This window comes from Taudactylus pleione, unplaced genomic scaffold, assembly GCF_031769625.1.
Source record: "Taudactylus pleione unplaced genomic scaffold, aTauple2 ptg000033l, whole genome shotgun sequence".
NCBI classification, from domain to species: Eukaryota; Metazoa; Chordata; class Amphibia; order Anura; family Myobatrachidae; genus Taudactylus; species Taudactylus pleione.
This window is the reverse complement of record NW_028284435.1, coordinates 3,700,963-3,723,016: the sequence shown is the minus strand read 5'-3', so window position 1 is coordinate 3,723,016 and position 22,054 is coordinate 3,700,963. Positions and strand designations below refer to the sequence as shown.

General features: G+C 41.4%; 1 protein-coding gene across 1 annotated transcript in view; it reads right to left on the bottom strand.

Moving 5' to 3' along the window:
- Positions 1-22,054, bottom strand: part of BMP3 (bone morphogenetic protein 3) — a 52,015-nt gene that overhangs the window by 12,847 nt on the left and 17,114 nt on the right. The window contains exon 2 of the mRNA XM_088452112.1: positions 3,305-4,203. Within this exon, the coding sequence (XP_088308238.1) occupies positions 3,305-4,203 (899 nt within the window). The remainder of the gene's footprint in view (positions 1-3,304; positions 4,204-22,054) is intronic.

Here is a 22,054-nt window from a genome sequence, read left to right as displayed (position 1 = left end):
ATTCTCTTTGCTACTTTACTAATTATGGGGCCTATTCATCAACACTAAAATAACGTTTTTAAGGACATTTTCCTTAAATAACGTTATTTTGGTATTCATGAACAGACTTAGGGGCCTATTCATCAACACTAAAATAACGTTTTTAAGGACATTTTCCTTAAATAACATTATTTTGGTATTCATGAACAGACTTAACACAGGAGATATCACAGATATCTCCTTGCTAAGTCCCCCTGCGTTAATTTCCACACTCCCCATACATTAGTATGGGGATGTGAAAATTATGGTATTCATCAAATTCCGAAAATTCCGAAACTTACCGCATCTGTAGGCAGTGCTGCGCATGCGCTGGTTTTACAGATGTAACAGCGCATGCGCAGCACTGTTTACAGACGCGATAAGTTAGTGTAGGCAGGGAAAAGTATCTATTTCCCAAAAAGCTGTCATCGCAAAAATGACAGCTTTTCGGAATAGATACTTATGGAGAGGTGGAAAGATGAATTCCACCTATAATTAGCTAGAACTCCATGAGAGTTCTAAAGCTAATTATCTCCATTGAATTTTTACGTTTAATGAATAGGCCCCAAAGTCTTATGTGCAAAAGTCAGTAATAGCTGTGATGCTTGCAACCCCATAGGGCTGTGAGCAAATTTGTGCGAATTCGGGCTGAGAGGGCCGCGAGAGTTGCGAGATGCAGTGCTGTTGTCGGCATTTGAACTCGTACCCTTGCGGCTAATTGAATTGACCCTTTTGAGTCCTAGTAGGAGAAAAGTGCTATATAAATAACATTATTAAATATTATTATTATTATTATTATTATTATTATGAAGCAGAAAGTAAATTCCTGCTCACTTCCTGCAGGTGGCACTGTTGCTGGTGGCACAGGATATAAGTTGTTGTTTATTAAGCTTTGCACATGGCGAATAGTAGGTCTATGAAAAAATATTGGATTTCCCATTAACAGGAGTACAGTACGTCCTTCCGATATCAGGATTATTTGAACAACTTACATTTGTACTGGACAAAATAGTTACAACAGAAAGTTTTTACTGTTTAATAAGCTCATTACTAGAGATATGCGGTTCGGTTCTCCAGAAATCTGAATCCACCCGAATTCCGTGAATCCGGGTAAATCCGAGTCGCAGTTCTAATCTCCTGAGGAGATCTGGGTAAATCCGGGTCGCGGTTCTGATCTTTTTCCGGTTCAGAACTCGGATTTTAAATCCGAATTTCGGGCTTTGGATTGCATAAATTACATGATTTGAGCTGTTTTTAAAACTTTTTATCTATTTTTTATTTAAAAAATCCAGATCCAAAATACTTGAGGGTGGTTTGCAAAACCAAATCCAGATCCAAAACCTTGAAGGAGATACAGATCCAAAACCAAAACACGGGGGTCAGCACACATCCCTGCTCGTTACTGTATATATGTTAAATTTCAGTTTTACCTTCTCTCTACAACATTGGTTTACAATATACAGTAGTTACTAATGAAAATAATAATTGTCATTTTTTTTTTACCAAGCCCTCCCCCCCTTCCCCACTTTTGTTTTTGTACTAGGAAACATGGAAAACGCATGGCATTTTTTTCTGCTGACAGGCTTCTCACTGTGAAGAAGGCTTGTGATATGCTATCAATGTCTACCAGCTATAATTAACCTGTGGGCACTGAGCCCAATATGTGAAAGGCCCAGGAATTCCACAGTATACAGGTGAACCAATGTGCTTGAACTTACAGAAAATGTAACAAATGCATCCAGCATTTCCCCGCTTGTAAATGGTAGAACTTGATATTACTTTTAGAAAATGTGTTATAGCCAATTCCAGCGTAACCCCCATGTCACAAAGCTGAAGTGAAGCCAAGTCATACTTCCAATCCCACTGATAAACATTGCAACCAAATTCTACAAGTATTAAACCTAGAAGTAAAATGCAAAACCTCCGTTGTGACTGATCTTACTTGGATTAGGCAGAATTACTGTTCTATACAATGTAGCAAACACAGTTAAAGGGGAACAATATCTATCAGTAGCTGGCATTAACCCTTTAGTGTTTTCATTTGCTATTTGCTATTAGGAGCTCTGTAATAATTATACCAATCAGATTCAGCTGCTGCAGACTTATTTTACACATAAATTAAATATCCAGCAACCAAGTAAAACATCGCCAAAGGAGAGGATGTGATGTTTTATACAGCATTCTCTACATCTGTCCTACAGTAACAGTAACAATTTTGACAACAAATCATTTGGGGAAACTTACTAAGTGGCAGGGTTTAATACGTTCAACAGATTCTATTTCTGACAATAACAAAAATTAGGACAACAATATCTTATTTGGCAATTTGACCACAAGTGGTTTTGATCTTGGAAAATCATGTTGTTTGAAAACCTCCACTAAAATCACAGAGAAAATGGCATTTTCACTAAACTATATTTTTTAGAAATTTCAACTTTGCGCTTGCATCAGTCAGATCAAGTCTATACTTTCATTTTCCCAGACCAGTGACCAGTTAGCAATTATTTCATTAATTTTATATTAGTATTTTTTTATTTAGCCTATATATTTGTATAGTTCCAATAATTGATTTTTTTATTTTACATATTTATGTTATGCTGTAGATATACTTTTATTTTTAATTCCTTTTCTCTCACTTCTTTATACGTATAATATGTCTGTTTTCAGTGTAGTTGGATTGGATATAGTCTACAATGCAGATTTATCTGCTAAGAGGAGTGATTTTTGAGCTACCCAGATCTTGCTTTAATAATATTCAAATATAATAATTAAATAATAAAGTTCCCTAAACAAGTATTTGACAGATACATATATGAATTACTGTATGTAAATATAAGTGTACATGGATGAAAATTATGTACTTTCCCCTTAAGAAGAATGAGAGAGAAAATGAAAGCCTGCCTGTTTTTTAGTAAACGTGTGAAATGTGGATAATAACAAATGCAAAAAGATGTGGAACATGAACCTCCACAAGCGGACAAAAGGTCGTGCTTTTCTACATAGCGAGGCATTAGTGTTTGGATACTGTACAAGAAATTCCTTCACATAAACCTTCAGTTTTTAAATCTCACTATTTTAACAACTACACTTATAGAACAGACATAAAAATATTACTTATTTACGGCTTCAGAGGGCTCCCTAATAAAACAGCTGGGATATTTTATTGATTAAAAAAAAAAGATGTACAGTTCATAAAAAAGACATGCACTTTCCTGCCCAGCACTGCGTGAAAATATATGTTGATATAAAAGCTAGTGTAAAAATACTATTAAAATATTTACAGTACCTTTGGCATCGGGAACTGGCATGCACCTGAGCAATAATATGCATCAAAGGATTTAGGGGAAATAATCCAATCGCTCCAGCCAATGTCTGCAAAGTCTACTTTAAGATAGCGCCGTGCACACTTTCGTGGTTCATTCCATTGCTTTCTCCTCGCTTTTTTCAGGGTCTGCTCATCAAACTGTAGTGTTTGGCTTTTCTGTCGCCCACTTTTCCTCAGCTTTTTCTTAGCCTTTCCTTTCTCTGCTGGCTGCACTTGAAGTGTTTTGTAGGGCTTCTTCTCCTCCCATCCCTCTTCATCCTCATTATACTGGTACTCAGCTCCCGGTAGCTCATTGTTTTGCAGTGGTAACAGAATATCAGTTGAACGTCTACTCCTGTGCTCTACCAGTCCGACTTTATGATGTTTTTTTGGAACTATAGGACTGTGTTGTCCATGCAAGTTGGAAACAACACTATCAGGTTCAGAAATGGCCGAGTCATTGGCATATACCAAGATATAAGGCTTATGTCCTAAGAGTTGCTTCCTACGTTGAGTTGGAGTATCAATAGTTATGTTGATTCCAATGAGGTTCTCTCCATATCGTTTGGCCTCACGTAGGACTTGAGTGATGTCCTTCCACTGCCAAGAAGGAAAGTCACGGTAGGATGTAGAAATGTTTATAAGAAAATTTCCCAAAACTCTTGTTTGGTTTTCAAGAGACGAAAAACTGGACACTGTTAAATCTATGGATAGTTCGGGCTTTCTAACTCCATGACGATGGCACTGGGGTGAATGTAGACATCTTAAGCTGCTGTTTAAAATATCTCCCAGATAAAAATGACATGTAGCTGAAAGTATGTTTTCCGAAGACGTAAGCGAGGTCAAATTGAAAATGTATCGACTTGAATTCTCTACGTCCCCTGGAAAGAAAATGGCATAAGAAAGACTTAATTTTCTTCAAAATCACAACAGCATCAATCATTTATTATTGTATTGTCATGTTTAACCGCGATCTTATGAGGAACACAAAAATATGGCTTTGTAAACTTTAAAACTAAGTTTGTGGCCTATAGTATATAATGTTGCTCTCTCCTTTCTTCTTGGTATTGCAGTTATACATTTTTGACTGATATTGGCAAGTTACAACACTTTATTAATGTTTAACCAAGCATACTTTGACTATGCCAACTGCATAGTAATTCAACAAAACACAACAGGTGATAATTCACAGCTGTACCCAAAGTCTCCAATCCCAACCACAGATATTTATCAAATAAAAAAAATAACATTTAGATGTTTCTGTTGTATTTGGTGTTATGCTTGTACTATAGGGAATAAAAGTAATAGTAGTGGAAAGCAAAATGTAGTATAATGAAGATAGTACAGAGGGGTCAAAGCAGGGTTGTCTTAACAGCAGTGTGGGCCCTGGGCAAAGTAATGCACTGGGGCCCCTACCCACCCATCCACGGGAAAAAAATGTAAATGGTCAATAAAATTAAACCCTCCCGCATGCTCACCAGACCTCCCATACATGCAGAGAGACTGGTGTGAAGCCGACGGATGAAGTGAAACTGGGACTGAGGTGAGTACTCATCACGGGAGGGGGGATGATACCCGCACACGCAGGGGGGGTTTCCGAGTACCTAGAAACTCCCCCTGGCCGCCGCTCTATTAACAGGCAGCTGAACAACAGCAGCCGACTTTGTACACTGGCTGGGGCTGGTCTGGCGGATTGAAGGGGGAGCTGCAGTGCGCAGCTCCTCCCAGGCTGTTCCGAGGATGGTGCATCGTGAGAGGCTGCCGCCCAGTGACTCGCTGATTGTATCCATGGTGCTTTCCCCTGGAGCCCTACAGGTGTGTGAATTACATGTGGGGATGCGCGACAGAGGAAAGGAGGTGCCGGCGGGGATGTGTATGTGGTGTCTTGCCAGCGCAGGGTGGTTGCCGGGTGAGGGGATGGGGGTTGTTGGCGGGGGAGGTGCGAATCTTTAATAAATGGTGCTGTATTTATTTGCCTGCATTAACTTTTTAAGTGAAAGAGGTGTGTGTGTAGTCTTTGTCAGTTTGTGTGTCAGAATGTGTGTGAGTCAGTATGTAGTTTCTGTCAGTGTGTGCATGTCTGCAATGCTGAACGGTCTATAAAAAAAAAAAATATATATATATATATATATGTGTGTGTGTATGTATATATATATATATATATATATATATATATATATGGTACTTGTGTACTTTACGGACTCATTGCCTTATTATAGAGAACTTTTGGTGAAAGTTGTCCCCTCGCAGGCTCGCCACGCTTTGGGCTTGGTGGCTCACTACGCTCGCCACATGGTTATATTCTCTCTCTGTGCCCACTTGGATGGTAGGGAATGATGCTGGACACTTAATAAGGTAATAAGTCTGTAAAGTACACAAGTACTATATAGATATACAGTATGTGTGTGTGTGTGTATGTATATCTATCTATCTATCTATCTATCTATCTATCTATCTATCTATCTATCTATCTATCTATATATAAGTCAGTTTGGAAACCCCCCTTACAAAATCCTGCGTTTGCCACTGGATGATGGGGTGGGGGAGGTTAGATCAGAATACAGTGCACCAGGGGCCGTCTTATAAAAATATCACAAATTTTCCAACTGGCCACAGCTGCAGGGGGGCGGGTTGGTGGGCCCCTACAAGCTTCAGGCCCTTTGGCAACTGCCCATCAAGCCCAATGGAAGAGATGGCCCTGGGTCAAAGTGATCTGACAGCAATGCTCAAGACTTGAGGATTTGCTGGGTGATGAGCAAGTCTTAAGTGTAGCTGATATTTTTATAGAAAAAAACTGGGAGCCAAAAACAAGCTTCATGGAAGCGCCATAATAAGAAATTATGGTAAGCAGCAGTTCTTAAACACAAGTTATCACCTGGGTCTCAAGACCTTATGCTACTGAGTTCCTCAATGTCACTTGGGCAGCGGTACTCCAGGTCACATGCATCATACATCTTAGCTCCAACACCTTATACCTACTTTATGTAGAAATAGTGGTCCTTTCTCATTAAGCTGTCAGAACTTGTTTCAATACAAGAGAGTAAGATTTGTACATTTAGGAAACACCACCTAGACAACAGCCAGCAGCTTTCCATTCACTGCTTCAGTTTATTTTATTGCTGAAGCAATCATTCAGAAAGCCACCACATATGATATTTTCCCTAACAGTAAAAGTCCATGGATACAATTCCAATACAAAGAGAAAAACATACTTTTTTTTATCCAGCTTGCTAAGCTCCCTTCATGGGCTGTGACTGCGCCCACACTGGCAAAACTGGCAGAAACACGGAGTCTATGCTCAGAAACACTGGAGAGCTGTAAAACGGAGTTGTGTGGAAAATATAAGTAGAGTACAGCATGTGTGTACATTCAGCTTGGACTGGAAACTGACCAAAGAATATGAGAACTAGGCTTAGTCTTTCCCTCAGACACTATTTGCCCAATTTTTAATAATCTAATTATACGTTTCTTTCAATAGGGTGTTCATCCTCCAAGCAGAGTTGAAAAATGAAACGTTATAAATGTTTAACAGAAACTAATTAGTACAAGAACATTAAATTATGCAGTAATCCCTTTAATATGAAGAGGAAGATTTGCTAAGGAGACTCTAAAATAAAAATAGTTCCCTAAAATACAGTAAGTAAGTGACTGTCAGCTGTAAGAGCATTACCTACACCACACTGCAGAATCCAGCGTCAAACGTAGGATTTCTACAGGAGGGATTCCAAATGCTTGATTTTAGAGCGATGTGGCAAGTCCATGAAGAGGGCATAATGATACTTACCCACATTCTTGCAGCCCTCTCTGGGAGGGGGCTGCCAGGTCGGTGCAGCAGGGGGTGTGGGGTAGCTTAATTGGGCAGTGCGGGGGGGGTGCTGGTGGGATCGCGTCATCGCGGCCCTGCCCCCCTCTTTATAATGTTGATATTACCGGCATAGTTAAAGCAGGGGGCGGGCGATCAAAAGGAGGCAAGGGCGATCAAGGGGAGGCAATGAGTGACGACGACCATTCCGGGAGACTTGCCTACTTATACAGGGGGCCGGGAGCAGCACCTGATTTTCGGGAGGCTCCCGGCAGTCCTGGTAGAGTAGACAAGTATGGCCATCATTAGCACTTATCCAGCTTTAATATGTGTCATACATAGTGTATTGTGTGTCATAATTTCATCATATATAGGACCAGCGATCACAGTAAGCCATAATATTCGGAAGTAGGGCCATCCTGCCTGAGTTGAAAGTTATTACTTCAGATGTGGGCACCAATCCAGGGCATGGGAGCAAGTCCTGGAGTCTGTTGGAGCAGCAGAAGAACCTAGCACTGGCCTGGACATATATGCACATATTGGTCTCGTCATCCACTGTATAGTGTATTATTATACGGTATTAATAATTAACCCTATTGATGGTCTATAGCAGTGCACCCCTAACATTGTTTTCTAGATCTCCTAGTTGGTGCACAGGTGTATTTATTACTGGCTGATACATGTTAAAAGAGCCACAGGTGGTGCTAATTATTTCATTTGTGATACTGAGAAGAACATGCAGCACTAGTAAAAGTTTTTATTACTATTTCTATTGTGGTAATGGTGTGGGCTGGGGAGGGGGGTTTCCAGGCAACCGGAAACCCGCTGCATTTGGAATCCACTTTGGAATCCACTTTTCTCTCATCAAGAAACAAACGCTTCTGAGGTGATTTTTCTCTGGTGAAATCCTGTAAGGCTATTTATAATGGTTGTACCAATAAAAGAACTGGTGGGCCTGATTCAGCAAGGAATGCAGTTGCTTATACGCAGGCAATTGGACGATTATTGCGTTCTGGGCATGTGCATGCATCGCTGTGCGCATGCGTGAGTTAGCCACTGCGATCAGGACTGCGATCGCAAAGGCTACACAGACCCTTGGCAGAATGATTGACAGGAAGTGCCGTTTGTGGGTGGTGACGGGGTTTTGGTCGGGAGAATGCAGGCGTGCCAGTGCATTGGGACGGCGTTGCAGGGGCATGCATAAATTAGCCACTGCGATGCCATACGCAGCTTGAGGCCTGAGTAAGCAATCTGTGACCTGCCTTAACTGTGTGTATGGGTCCGATGTTACTCGATTTTACCGATTGTTTCGCTATGTTGCCAAAGTATATGGATGTGAGTAAGGGGAAGTGGGCGTCCTTATGTTAGGCTGTGCTCGCAATGTGGTTGCAAACATTTACATATCACTGCTGATATTTAGCATCGGACGAGACGATTGCGTGCGTATAAGCAACTGCGTTCCTTGCTAAATCAGACCCAGTGTGAGTAATAACTATTGAAATAATGAATACATTGATGTATTGCTGTTATTAACACATCAAACAGAATACAAAACTACATCAAGCAATTTTTGACTGCCTTAATTAGTCATGTCACAGACCCTTGTCCTGTTAAATTGTACTTGTCACCTACAGATGCAAAATATGGCGCTTGGCTGTGACATCATAACCAAGCACCACACTCCCATTTTAACACAAACATGGAGGAGCAGCAGTTGGCTTGTAAAAAGTTGCAGACTGCTTCTCCTTCATGTCATAGTTCGGCACTCTATGTGGGGGCGCAGTGTCATTATGTCACTCATTCATGGTTTTACAGATGTGTCCGTATCAAAAGCCTAGGTTTGCCTAATGGTAGCACCAGACCACAACACAACTGTATTGAGGACTGATGCATTCAAGAGAATACATCAATTTATTATGAAACAGTTTTTTATGGTTATATGGCCAAGAGGCATCTCAGCATTGTCACTGGGTTGTAGGTAATTGATAACCTGCAACCTTATGGCCAGTGATAAAGAACAAAAGCCCTCTGGAAGTACACTTTACGCATTTGCGGTAAGATGCAGCCATGCTCACAGAACTTACACCACAATCTGACACCCAAGGAGGCATCTGCACTCTGACATCCATACCCCATATCCTTCAGGTCTCCACTCACTGCAGAGTGAATATGGTGACTGACTCCAAGTGCGGGATGTACTAAGCTCTGGAAAGTGATAAATTGGAGAGTGATAAACTATCAACCAATCAGCTTCTAACTGTCATTTTTCAAACACAGCCTGTAACATGACAGTTAGGAGCTGAGTGGTAGTTTATCACTCTGCACTTTATCACTTTCCAGAGCTTAGCTTTGGGGAAAAAAAGGCAGCGATGGAAAGTGGTGATCTGTTCATTCCTAAGTACAATCACTCCCTCTCCTAAGCCCCTTTCGTTATCATTATCCATGCTCTCCTTAGAGTGGTGGGTTGTGTGGTGAGAGGCATGTTGGGGACCTCGTACCTTAGGATGGTGCCACCTGAGCCAAAGTTCTTACTGCTCCTCATGGAGAGATCAGACATGACTGTATAATGCATATTTTTGGAGAGCTGAGAAGCCATTAAATTCATTGCATTAAGTAGTTAATTAACTGATTTCACCTAAGTTCCAGGTGTAAACTTGTTTTTTTATGATTTAATTTAATTAAATAGCAAATAATGCAGATATTTAGCAAAAACTCTCTAGATGTGTGTATGCTGAGTTACACCTATCTCAAGATTTGTCCAAATGAAATCAGGAGTATTTTGATGTGACACATACATCTGGCATACAAATGTGTATACTTACGCCCAATGATATTGTAGAGTTCAACAATGTATACAATATAATAATAATGTAATGAAGTCTAATTATGTCACATGACCAGGCCTTACTGTACTCAACTCACAATGGCCTGTCTCAGTTCTGCCTGTCCATGTGTAAGGGTAAGCTACATACAAATCCAGAAACACAGTTTGGTCTGTAATTTAAGTAAATCTAAACGACGTGTGTACCCAGCAATGCGACACTCGACCCCCCTGCCAACGAGCCAACATATCGGGCGATCCATACACACTGGGCGATCTGGTGCCCAACTGCCTGATATGCCGGCCCTCGCCGCAAAACACTGCATGGTATCGTCAGCCGCATCACCTGATTTGACTACATGTACAAAAGATCAGGTGATGCAGCTGATGACACCATGGGAGCGCGCAATGCAAGATATAGTGCATACACACTGGACGATTTGAACGATTTGTCGTTCTGATGAGTCGGAATTGGACAAATCGTTAACAAAATCGTCTAGTGTGTAGGGGCCTTTAGTATTTGCTGCTGTAAAAATGTGCTGATTTCAACAAGTGATAACAAAATAAAATATAGTGCAAACCAGTAGGTGGCGATGTATTCTAAAACATTGCATTACCAGAGTCCCTGAAACAACATAAGCCAACACTACTTCTGTACAGGACACAATTGCTGAATTTTGAAACTTCATTATTACAAATTTGAAAAAGCAAAGAGAAAAAGACACATTTGTTGCAGTTTCTTCAACCTTTTTTATAGCTAAACTTGCATATATCTGATCATTCATAAATGACTGCATCTGTTATTATCCTATATGTGATGACACAAGGAAATCCCTGGAAAATGGCTTACTGGGGTAATTGAATAGAATTAAAAATTATACTAATGACAGTGGTTTTGAATTTTTGGAAGGCTCGCCTCTTTCAGTCAATAAGCGCTCAGCGGCGGGGTTTCCATAGTAAAATTCCGCCGCTAAACTCTCATTCGCAGCAGCACAGACGGGTCTCACTGATCCTGTTCGTGCTTCTGTGTCAGTGACAAAGATGCATGTAGCACAGATATCCCTGGTTCTTGCTATGCATCTGTGTCATTGACATACAGATGCTTGTAGCACGGATCTCTCTGATGCTATGCATCTGTCATATCGCGCACAATCTAATGAATATGCAAATCGTTAGATCGTGCACGGTAGATTGGGTGAACATCATGCAGCTTTTAGAGCACATTGTTCACTGGAGCTGCCGAGGAGAGTTCAAGGGAGATTGCAAATTACATCGGATTGTTTGCAAATCGCACCGTCTGTGGCCTTAACATTTCTGATCGCTGGAGTAAATGTCGAAATTGATGGAAGATCATGTTTAACCCAGGATTTTGGTATCGCTTAAACAAACAACCTGGGACAAAGTCCTGGGCCCGAGACCCTGCACTTTACCAGGGTCGGACTGAGACCCGGGAATTAGTCGGGTTGATAGACCTAGCAATTTCCCATGTCTTATGTCTGAAAGTGGTATAAGTAAAATTATTATTCATTTATTGAACTTTAAAATGAAGACTAGAGATGAGCGGGTCCAGTTCTCAGAGAGCCGGACCCCAGGGCCGTAAAGAGGGTAGTGCGACCAGTGCTATGGCGCAGGGCACCACAGGGCAGGGGGCGCTGTTTGGGCCTGTCAATTTTCCTGTTTATTATCATTCTCATTTGTAGCTTCCTCTTCTTTCATCCCCAGCATCTCCTGGCCTCCCCTATCTCTTCCCTGGCCCTTCCCCATGAGGCCATGGCCCTTTTTCAGGTGCACTATCTTATTTCCCTATTTAAAAAATAGGGAGGGGCCAATGCTCTCTCTGCCACAGAGTACCAAAAAGTCTAGTTACGGCTCTGCCGGACCCACCCGAACATTGCAATTCAGAGTCGGATCCAAGAACCGCTCAGGTTTTCCCATGTGACTCGGATCTCAAAACGAGGCAAAATGTCATCCTCACGCTGTCGGATTCTCGCAGGTTTTGGATTATATAAAGGTCCCCGCGATCTGCACCGTTTTCACTCCGGCTGTAGAGAGAGAAGCTAGCAGACGTGTAGTTACTGTCAGTCACTCAGTGTATGTGTCCAGCCGGGGTCTTGGGCTGAAGGCTGCTGCTGTGTTGTCCATAAAGGGGCTTAGGTTGCAATATATAACGGGGGGCTTCCTTCAATGGGTGCTGCAGCTGCTGTGTCACTTGTCCTGTCAATTAACTGTGGCTGCTGCTGTTTTTTTGTCCTATCCATCAGGTTAGGGCTGCAGTACATAAATGGGTGATGTGCTGTCCAGGGGGGTGCTCTGTCAATTAGGGGTGCTCTTCCCCAGTCTAAAAAAAAAATAAAAGTGCTTTTTTTCTTTCTTTTTTTGTGTGTTTGTGCATTAGTAACTTAGCTGCACTATTATTGCTCGGTGACACTGCTGCACTTTATTGTCCACATATTTGTGACTCTGTAGGTGGTCTGTCCGCACTCGGCAGGTTTGCTTTGTTGTACATAAAGAAGGGGTGCTGTCTGTGTTGTTCATCAATGGGCTACTGCCTCGCTCAGGGGTGCTCTTCCCCAGTGTTAAAAATATAAAAGTGAAATAAAATGAATATTATCAATCCACAAAAAATAAAAAAATATATATTTTTTTGTGTGTGCGTATGCGTTAGCAACTTAGCTGCGCTATTATTGCTTGGTGACACTGCCAGCCGGACCGCAGTTTATCATCCATATATTTGTTACTCTGCAGGTGGTCTGTCTGCACTTGGCAGGGTTGCTTTGTTGTCCATAAAGAAGGGGTGCTGTCTGTGTTGTTCATCAAGGGGCTGCTGCCTCATTCAGGGGTGCTCTTCCCCAGTGTTAAAAATAATATTGTTTGTGACACTGCCGGTCAGACCACAGTGTAAGTTTGTTGATATGGAGGACGATCAAATGAGAGGAGAGCAGGAACCACATACCAGTCTTACAGCTGCTGCCAGCAGTCATGATGACGATGCAAGGCCATGACGGCTGTGCTAGTATTAGATGGTGGAATAATAGAAAATCAGGATAATAGTGTGGAGGAAGTGCAAATGGAGGATGAGGGGAAAATTTGTGTCCTATCTGACGCTAATAAGGATGTTGATGATCAGGATGTTGTTTGCGTAAATCAGCCACCAGTGGCAGCAGTTCTTGCTCGAGATAAAAAGAAAGCCAGATAAGCCACGTCTGGGTGTGGAATTATTTTAATCTAAATTCTAACAACAGTTATGAAGGCATCTGTTCCATTTGTAAAGCCAAGGTTAGCAGAGGAACATATGTTAACCATCTAGGCACCTCCTCCCTGTTACGTCATTTGCAGCGAGGTTAACAAAATTATAATAATTTGTAAATTAATAACAAGCAGTCCAGTGTCAGCAGTTTGGACCAGCTCATGAAATCTCCACCACGTACACCCTCATTATCAACCTCCTCTTTAATAATTGAAGGTAGTCCTTCCAAAAAATGTTTTGTGAGGGCCCAAACAAACCAAGGGGTTCAGCCACAAAAGTGTCAGTTCTTGTCGCTAAAGTGCTTGGTTTGTTAAACTGTGCATGTCCTTTTTATTATCCCACATAAGAGTGTGTGGGAGGGCCCAAGGACAATACCATCTTGCACCTCTTTTCTTTACATTTTGCACAATTTGGTGCATTGCCGACTGACATTATTATAGTTTATTAAACTGCCATACTGTCTGCCACTGCTGTGTGGCAATGTTTCATAGATGTCCTATATTTTTTAAACTGACGTGCGTTTGTGCCACTGCTCTGTCGCTTACTTTAGCCAGCCAGCTCGCTGCAGCCTTTGGCCTATATTGGTGAAAAATAGTGAAATCAATATTGTTAGCTGTGAGGTGGTTAGAAATGCCTGAAAAAGATTGTTATTAAAGTTAAAATTACTGTATAGGAACAAAAATATGCCAAAATTATGTGGTTTTAGCTGTTTATATCATTTTTTGGAAAAAAAATACAGATCCAAAACCAAAACACATAAGGGTGGTTTTGTAAAACCAAATCCAGATCCAAAACCTTGAAGGAGATAAAGATCCAAAACCAAAACACGGGGGTCGGTGCACATGCCTAATGAAGACCCAGGGCAAAATGACTTGCCTACCCTGGACTAAGACAAGTTCTAATGAACATATTGACAGCAACTGTTTCCTTGATGTAATCCAGCTGCCGTTGATATTATGATGTATAATTGTTTTAGTGTATTTTTGTATTGAATTGTAGACCACTGATCCCTCTAAATTCAGCAATCTAGAATCAAAATGTTGATTATTATTCATAATCTAATGAGAAACCCACCATGAAAGGTTGATTCAAGTTAAATACAATCCCACACAATGCATTTTCCTTACGAGTCCAGTTTTTAATACAATAATTGCATTACATTGCTTGGATTAGATGGATTGTGGAGCACTGCAGATCATGTTGGCACTATAGAAATTAAGGAAAACAGTAATAAAGTGGCCCTGTAGAAAGAAATATGCAAACTTTCATTGCTGTATTACTGAATGCAGTTTAAATTTTTTAGAGTTTATATTTTTACTGTTACGACCACCTAGGGGTAATGTTGATATTGCTGTTCATTTGGCAATATGCATAGACCTCTTTAAAAAAATTTTAAAATATTGTAATTCTTCACGTCTCTATACATGTACAGTATTATACACAAGTGGTGCAATCTATGTATAGACTCTTCAATCTCTATATATGCACGGTATTATACACAAGTGGTGCACTCTATGCATAGGGGTATATTTACATAGGTTCGATTTTGATTTCAGTGTGATTTCACAATCGATTTTCATTCGATTTTGCATTTGGAGATTTACTGAAGGCAATATCGAATGTAAAATCGAACATAATATTGAATTTCACTCAAATCCCACTCAAAATGGAACATCGGAAAAACATCGGTACTTTTACATAGAACAACACATAAGTCCCTTATTTACCATTATTCGATTTGAAATCGAGCACAAAATAGAACTTTAAATCGAACTTCAAATCCCCAAATGAATAGACCTGCTTTAGGCTTTCGATATTAGCATGAGCAGGTCGGATTCACACAAATACATGCATACATCAGTGAGATGCATGCATGTATCTTACTGTAAAAAGCTTAGAAAGAGTTAAAGTAGAAAAAAAAAATTACGTGGGGTCCCCCCCTAAATACTCATCCAGCCCCGGAGTTTTCATAGCCAGTCCTGCTTGTGTAAGGACACGGAAAAAATCACGTAGGGTTTCCCTGTACTTAGCACAACCAGCACTGGGCTCTAAGCTGGTCCTGGTTCTGGAATTACAGGGGAAAAAATGCGTAGGGTTCCCATGTAATTTTCACAACCAGCACCGGACCCATTCTCGCAGGGGGGGGGGGTAATGTCACAGCCAGAGAAACCCTATCACCAGGTTCCCCAGCCGAAACATTACTCCTGAGTCAGCCCAGGCCAAGGATCCCTGGGAAGTTGGGGACTTCCAATAAAGGGATCACCCTCTCCAGGGCACCCCAAGCCTAGGCTGATAGCCCGGGGCTATCCCCGCCACCCTTGGGCGGTGGGTATAGGGTTGATAGTGTAAGTGTAGTGTAAAAAAAGATTAGTGTAAACATTGTCTTTACAGTAGAACTGCAGGTCCCAGCAAGCCTCCTCCGCATCCTGGTACTTGGAGAACTACAAGTACCAGCGTACAGGGCATTAAGGGCCCGCTGGTACCTGTTGTTCACCTGTAAAGAAATATTTAAATAAACACAATACACACACACCATGATAGTATTGTTTTATTACATACATACACACTCACCTACATTACCAGGACTGATCCCCTTCTCCCTGTAGGCATCAATGGTCTTTGTAAAATAAAAAAAACGAGAAACACGACCCACGCAACAGGTGACAACCACTGTGGTTTTACCTCCCAAATGAAGAGCTCAGGAGCGGCTTCTCCCTTTGTAGAGCCGTGTTTGAGCATTCATTGGCCGAGAGAGGTCAGTCCCCGCCTCTCTCAGCCAATTAACAGCTCCCTCCGTTGAAGTCAATGGAGAGCCGCAGGGTTATTAAAGTTGATTCTGCGGTTCCCACCATTGACTTCAGCTGGTTGTGCTTTTTTGGGGGGGGGGGGGCACTTCATTTTTTTTTATAAATGTAATACTTAAGCATTTTACAGTAAGATACATGCAGGCATCTCACTGATGTATGCATGTATCTGTATGAAAACGAACTGCTCATGCTGAAAATTAAAGCATGAAGCAGTTCTATTAATTTGGAGCTTTGAAGTTCGTTTTGAAGTGGGATTTGCTGTTCGATTTGTAAATCAGCGTGAAGAAAACAAACAGCAAATCACTGATCAAAATCGAACCAAATCGAAATCGATTTAGAAAAGGCTTCTAAAATCAAATTTTAGTAAATGTGGGATTTGAAGAGGGATTTGTACATTCGATTTGATTCGATTTGTGGTGAGCTAAATCGAACATCAAAACGAAAGTAAAAACGAACTTTGATAAATATACCCCATAGACTCTTCTAAATACTGTCTGTATAAAGAGTGCGTTTTGATGTTGTTGCTAAATAATCAGTGAGCATTAATGTCATCACATCAGTGTAAAATAATACACTCTCCCTACTGTAAATGATAAAGTGTATCCATATATAAAGAAAAGCTGTAGCATCTAACTGACAAAATAAATGACATTGATATCAAATTAAATTGTAACTGACATAGAGCCTGATTCAGACTTTGGAATATCTCTCTCAACTGATCATCTTGGTGAAAGCATGCTGCACTGCAGGTGGGACAGATTTAAAATGTGCAGAGAGATTTAGACTTGGGAGGAGTGTTTCCAAACTGACATCTAAATTGTAGAGTAATAATAAAGCTGTACAGTGTTTGTGGGCTACATGCAAAAGCAGCCAGTATTTACCCCACATGTAAAAATATTTATGTATTTACACCCCTTGCATTGCAACATGGTTTGTTCAGGTTCACAGTTGAGAGAGATATCTCACTCTGGGCCTGATTCAGAGCCGCTCGCTCTGACAGAGCGTTCGCTCTGAATCAGGGCCGGGCTTTTTTATTTTTGGAGCTGCCTCTCGGCCGCTCACATAGGTCTGGGTGACCACCCACAGCTATAGCGAGCGGCCATGATGATGGTCGCCATGGTCTCTTCGATCGGGATGCCGGGCGCCGGTCTCCCGGCGCCGGTAAAATGACAGGCATCTAGATTTAGACGCCTGTCATTTAACCCTCACCGGGATTAAGCAGTCGGGAAGCCAGCTGTCGGGATTAGGTCCGCCGGCTTCCCGACTGCATACCATCTGTATATAGTCTAAGCACTGCTAGATAAGATTATGTTTTATATAGCGCTCACATATTCCGCAATATTTAGTCATTGATATCAGTTCCTGCCCCAGTGAAGCTTACAATCTATTAGAGATAAGCAGTTCGGTTTTACTCGGATATGTTCGGATCTCAAAAACGTTGTCATATTGGCTATCTAGCTCTCACGTGTTTTGGATAGCCAATAAGATAAATCTGAACTAAACCGAACTTGCTCTAATTTGGTGAAAAGAGCAGAGTCAAAAATGAACCGCTGATCTCTACAATCTATATTATCTTCACACAAGGGTTAATTTTGCCAGTACAATTAACCTACCAGTATAATTTGCAGATTGTAGAAGGAAACCAGAGCACCTGGAGGAACTCATGCAAACACAAAAAGAACATACAAACACCACACATATAGGGCTCTGGTCAGAATTGAATACATGACTCTAGAGGCAGCAATGCCAACCACTGTGCCGTGTTCCTTCAATTTGATGGTATGTCTGACACTAACTGGACTCCATATACTGTACAGTAGTGGAAGTACTGTCCGCCCACATCTACTCCATGGTGTAGTTATAGTTGGCTGTGTGTCCATATTTGTACTCAAGGCTAAGTGCTCCAATTAAAGGGAGATAAGGCTGCCACTCATAGAGGCATTAAGTGAGTATGTATTTAGAAATACTGCTCAATGGTGCCAGCTTGCAATAAAACCATAGCAACCAATCAGCTGTTTACTTTTATTGTCTAATCAGTTCTTGATAGATAAACGATAATTGTTGATTAACCACTATGGTTTTAGGGCAGATATGCACCTTTGAGCTTTGATAGCAAATAACTATCTGAGTCTAAAGGTGGGTACACACTAAACAGATATATCTGCAGATGATGGTTGTTCATATACAGTGAACGGCTATCATCTGTCTCTTTCGGCGCCCGTACACACTGGCCGACGGACAGGTATATCTGTCCATCGGCTGTGCAGCAGAGCTGGTACACACTGGCCGACAGGCACCTGATATATTGGCCGACCAATTGTTCAACCAATATGGGGTCTCTTTACTAAGCTGTTAGGAGATAAAATGAACGGTGATAAGGTACAAGCCAATCAGCTCCTAACTGCCATTTTTCAAACACATGGCAGTTAGGAGCTGATTGGCTGGTACCTTATCACCGTTCACTTTATCTCCTAACACAGCTTAGTAAATAGACCCCTCCATCTGCCAGTGTGTACCCAGCATTAGGGGTCTATTTACTAAGCCTTGGATGCAGATAAAGGCCCTGATTCAGAGCCGGACGCTCTGACAGAGCTCTCACTCTGAATCAGGGCGTATTTTTTTTGTTTTATGGAGCGGCCTCCTGGCCGCTTGCATTGCTGTGGGTTGCCTCCCACAGCTAATGCGAGCGGCCAGGATGATGGTTGTGATTATCAAGACCATCGCGACCATTGGGCTTGCGATGAGACCCTTGTGGTAGGGTCTCGTGGCCGCAAGCCCCAGAAAGCTTCCGGCTCAATCAGATTCAGTGGCTCGGCTCAAACATGTCAGTGGGGCCGCCCCCAGATGGTAGGCATTCCCATGGGAACGCCTCCGTCTGGCCAGCTACCCCCCGGCCCGCCCACCAAAGGGGGCGTGCTGTCATTCAACAATGACAGCACGCCCCCTTTGGTGCGAGACCCGGAGTGACGGATTGCCCATCGCAATCTGGGTCGTGCGCATGCGCTCTGGGCCACCATCGACCCGGTTGTGTTTGAAAAATGACAGTTGGGACCTGGTTGGTTGGTGCTTTCGTCCACTTTATCTCCATCCAAGACTTAAGGCTCATACACACTAGATGATAAATTGAACGATATGGACGATAATGATATCGTTATTAGCGTTCAATATCGTCCAATGTGTATGCATGATATCGTTAACGATGTCTCCCGTGAATCGATAACGATGTCTTTCATCGCCTGAACTTGCAGGGCAATCTGACGATATCGTGTGTGTATGCGGCTTATTATATAGACCCCTTAGAAGCAAGAAAAATGGCCAACACACATTACATACAAACTGAAAATTAAAGTTTTGCTCTTAAAAATATCCAAACAGTCAGACCCAAATGATAACACAACTCAAATCTACATAAATGATGTCAGTGAAGTTCAAGGAGTTCAGTTAGAAAGTCTTACTTACCTGGGCTGCACCCGTAGCTGGAGTGTGTGATGTCCTCTGTGGCTGTAACATGTAATATCATGCTGCGCAGCTCACTGTTTGTTCTGTTTCAAAAAGGATGAACAAACGTTGATGGCCCTCATCAGCAAACTTACCATGCTATGAATGTATCTCTTTAGTTAATTTAATTTTATTATTTTCGTGAAATTGTTTGTGATAACCTTTACCATGGATTGCTATTCACTGTTTTTTTTTAAAAAAGTGCAATGTAATTTCGTCTGTCAAACTTGTTTTGCTGATGACAACAATAAATACAATACATATGGAGATCACTGGAAGGAGCATACTGAGGGATAGTGGTCTGAGCCTGTTACAGTTATTGCAGCACTGCAAGGATATGTCAAATGCCACATCCAGAGGAAGTAATACTGTGAGTTGAGTTTCTCTGTTATTTTTGCTTACAGCATATAAAGTCACTAATAGAAAACTACATATATAAACATTGATATTACTTGTTTCACTCATATTGTAAAAATAAATAGAAAATCAAATAACTAATTACAAAAAAACAACTGTTGAGTATTTCCCTATATATGCCAACAAGCTTTGTTGTGGAACAAAGAATGAGATACTCCTTATAAATCCTTTAATAATCCCTATTATCACTCTCTGTTCAGGTTTTTTACAGAGTTAAAAGAGTATTTATAATGCAATAAAGGAGAGTAACCTGGTTTGCACTTGTCTTTGGTTTGCAGACTCCCCCACAGATTATCAAAGTGAATAATCTGTGAGGAGCATATTGTTGGTTTATTACAGTATGTCAGTAGTTCTGCATTGATTTGCTCAATTATGGTACTGTACCTGTTTGGCATTTGCAGAGCAGTCAATATTTAAATTCAAATTCAATAGACTTTGCTGCAGGACAGTTTATCTTCTAAATGTAACCATTTGGAAGTAAGCTATTTAAAAGCTTTGGGAACTCTGCACTTAAAGTCTGTTTTGAGAATATACTGGATGACAACCCTGCACAATGTTTTTTTTTTCTTCTAAAGGTTACAATTTAAAAAAAAACTTTGCCTTCCCAGACTTCTGTTATCCAGGCATTTGACATTGTCCTATAAGCAACTGACCTGTGTTTAGATGCAATTGTGTTAACCCCATGCTGTAGACATGTCTAGACTATCAAATCTTCTGAAAGTGGAGTTGCCCTTTAGGAAAGGGACAAAACAACCTCAAATACAAAATGACCATAGGACAGTATGTAATCCTACTGTAGTTTAAATTGTGCCTTAAGTAAATGTTATATTATAACAATGGTCCCATATAGCACATTGGGAAAGATGTATGAAGCCCAGAAGCGGTATCAGCGCACATTATGTGCGCTGATACCGCTTCTCCCCGATGTATGATCGGGAGTCTGGGCGGTAAATCGGCGCTGCTATCTACAAATAGCAGCACCGAGCGGCAGGGCCATGCATGAACGGTCATAACGCATGACCGTTCGGCCGGCTGTAGCTGTCGTTATCGACAGTTACAGCCAGGCGCTAGCCTATCCCCACAGCAGGAACAGCGCTGTCCGTGCTGCGGCGGCTGCCGGCTCCAGGTCTCCACGCGGGGATCTCGCGATACTTGCGAAATCCCGCGCATGCTCAGTGGAGCTGGCCGGGACAGACACAGTGCATCAGCACTAGGCTGATGCGCTGTTGTCTCTAGCGGGTAGCGCCGGAGGCGGGGAGTTAACGCTCCCCCTCTCCGGTCGATGAGATGTTCTTACATCTCATTGGTAGTGCTTCCTGCTTCGCCTCGGTAAAGAGGCGAAGCGGGAAGCAGTATAGCGGTACGGTAAGTGCGGCTATAATACATCTACCCCAGTATGTGTCCACATAGCAGTGATGTGTGGTGAGGTAAATACACAAAGGAGTTTTTAGGTGTGCTGTCAAAAGCAGCTGGTAAGTGGGTAGTCAGTCCTCTATAATATCATATAAATAAATAAATAAACAAAAAACTAGCTCTGGCTAGAAAAAGGTTAATATTTCATATAGACGGTGTTGTTATAAAAATATTTTATTATATTGTTATCAATTAAAATCCAAAATGGTATTGTGCAAAAAAATACTGTAAAACTTAATGATAAAAGATAAAAAGTTCCAATGTGTGCCAAAAATAGGAAACATACACCACTAGCTCTGATGGCGGATCGTTCTGATGACTGATCCATCGTCCAAGTGTGTACCCAGCATTAGTTTCTATCTGTTATTCAAGAGCTGGCTGCATACACATGATGCATCCAGATCGGCAAAGGCAGCATATGAGCCTAGTTTACTCCTGGTGAAAAGAGTAGTATGTGTGCCTGGTTTACTCCAGGAGGTATGGCTTCACAGTGGTAGTATTAAATGCTAAAAACCCAATACACAATTCATACACACTCTAGTACATGAATGGAGAATGTTCTTATTATTAACTAACACATTTACAATTACTATGTCAAAGGAAATTAGACACAAAGACATAATATAATTTTCCCTGTTAGATTAAATGGAAATATGCTTTTTGAGGGTCGATTGCAAATATCAATGTAATAATGCAAATGAGTCAGGAGGGATTCCCACCCATACAG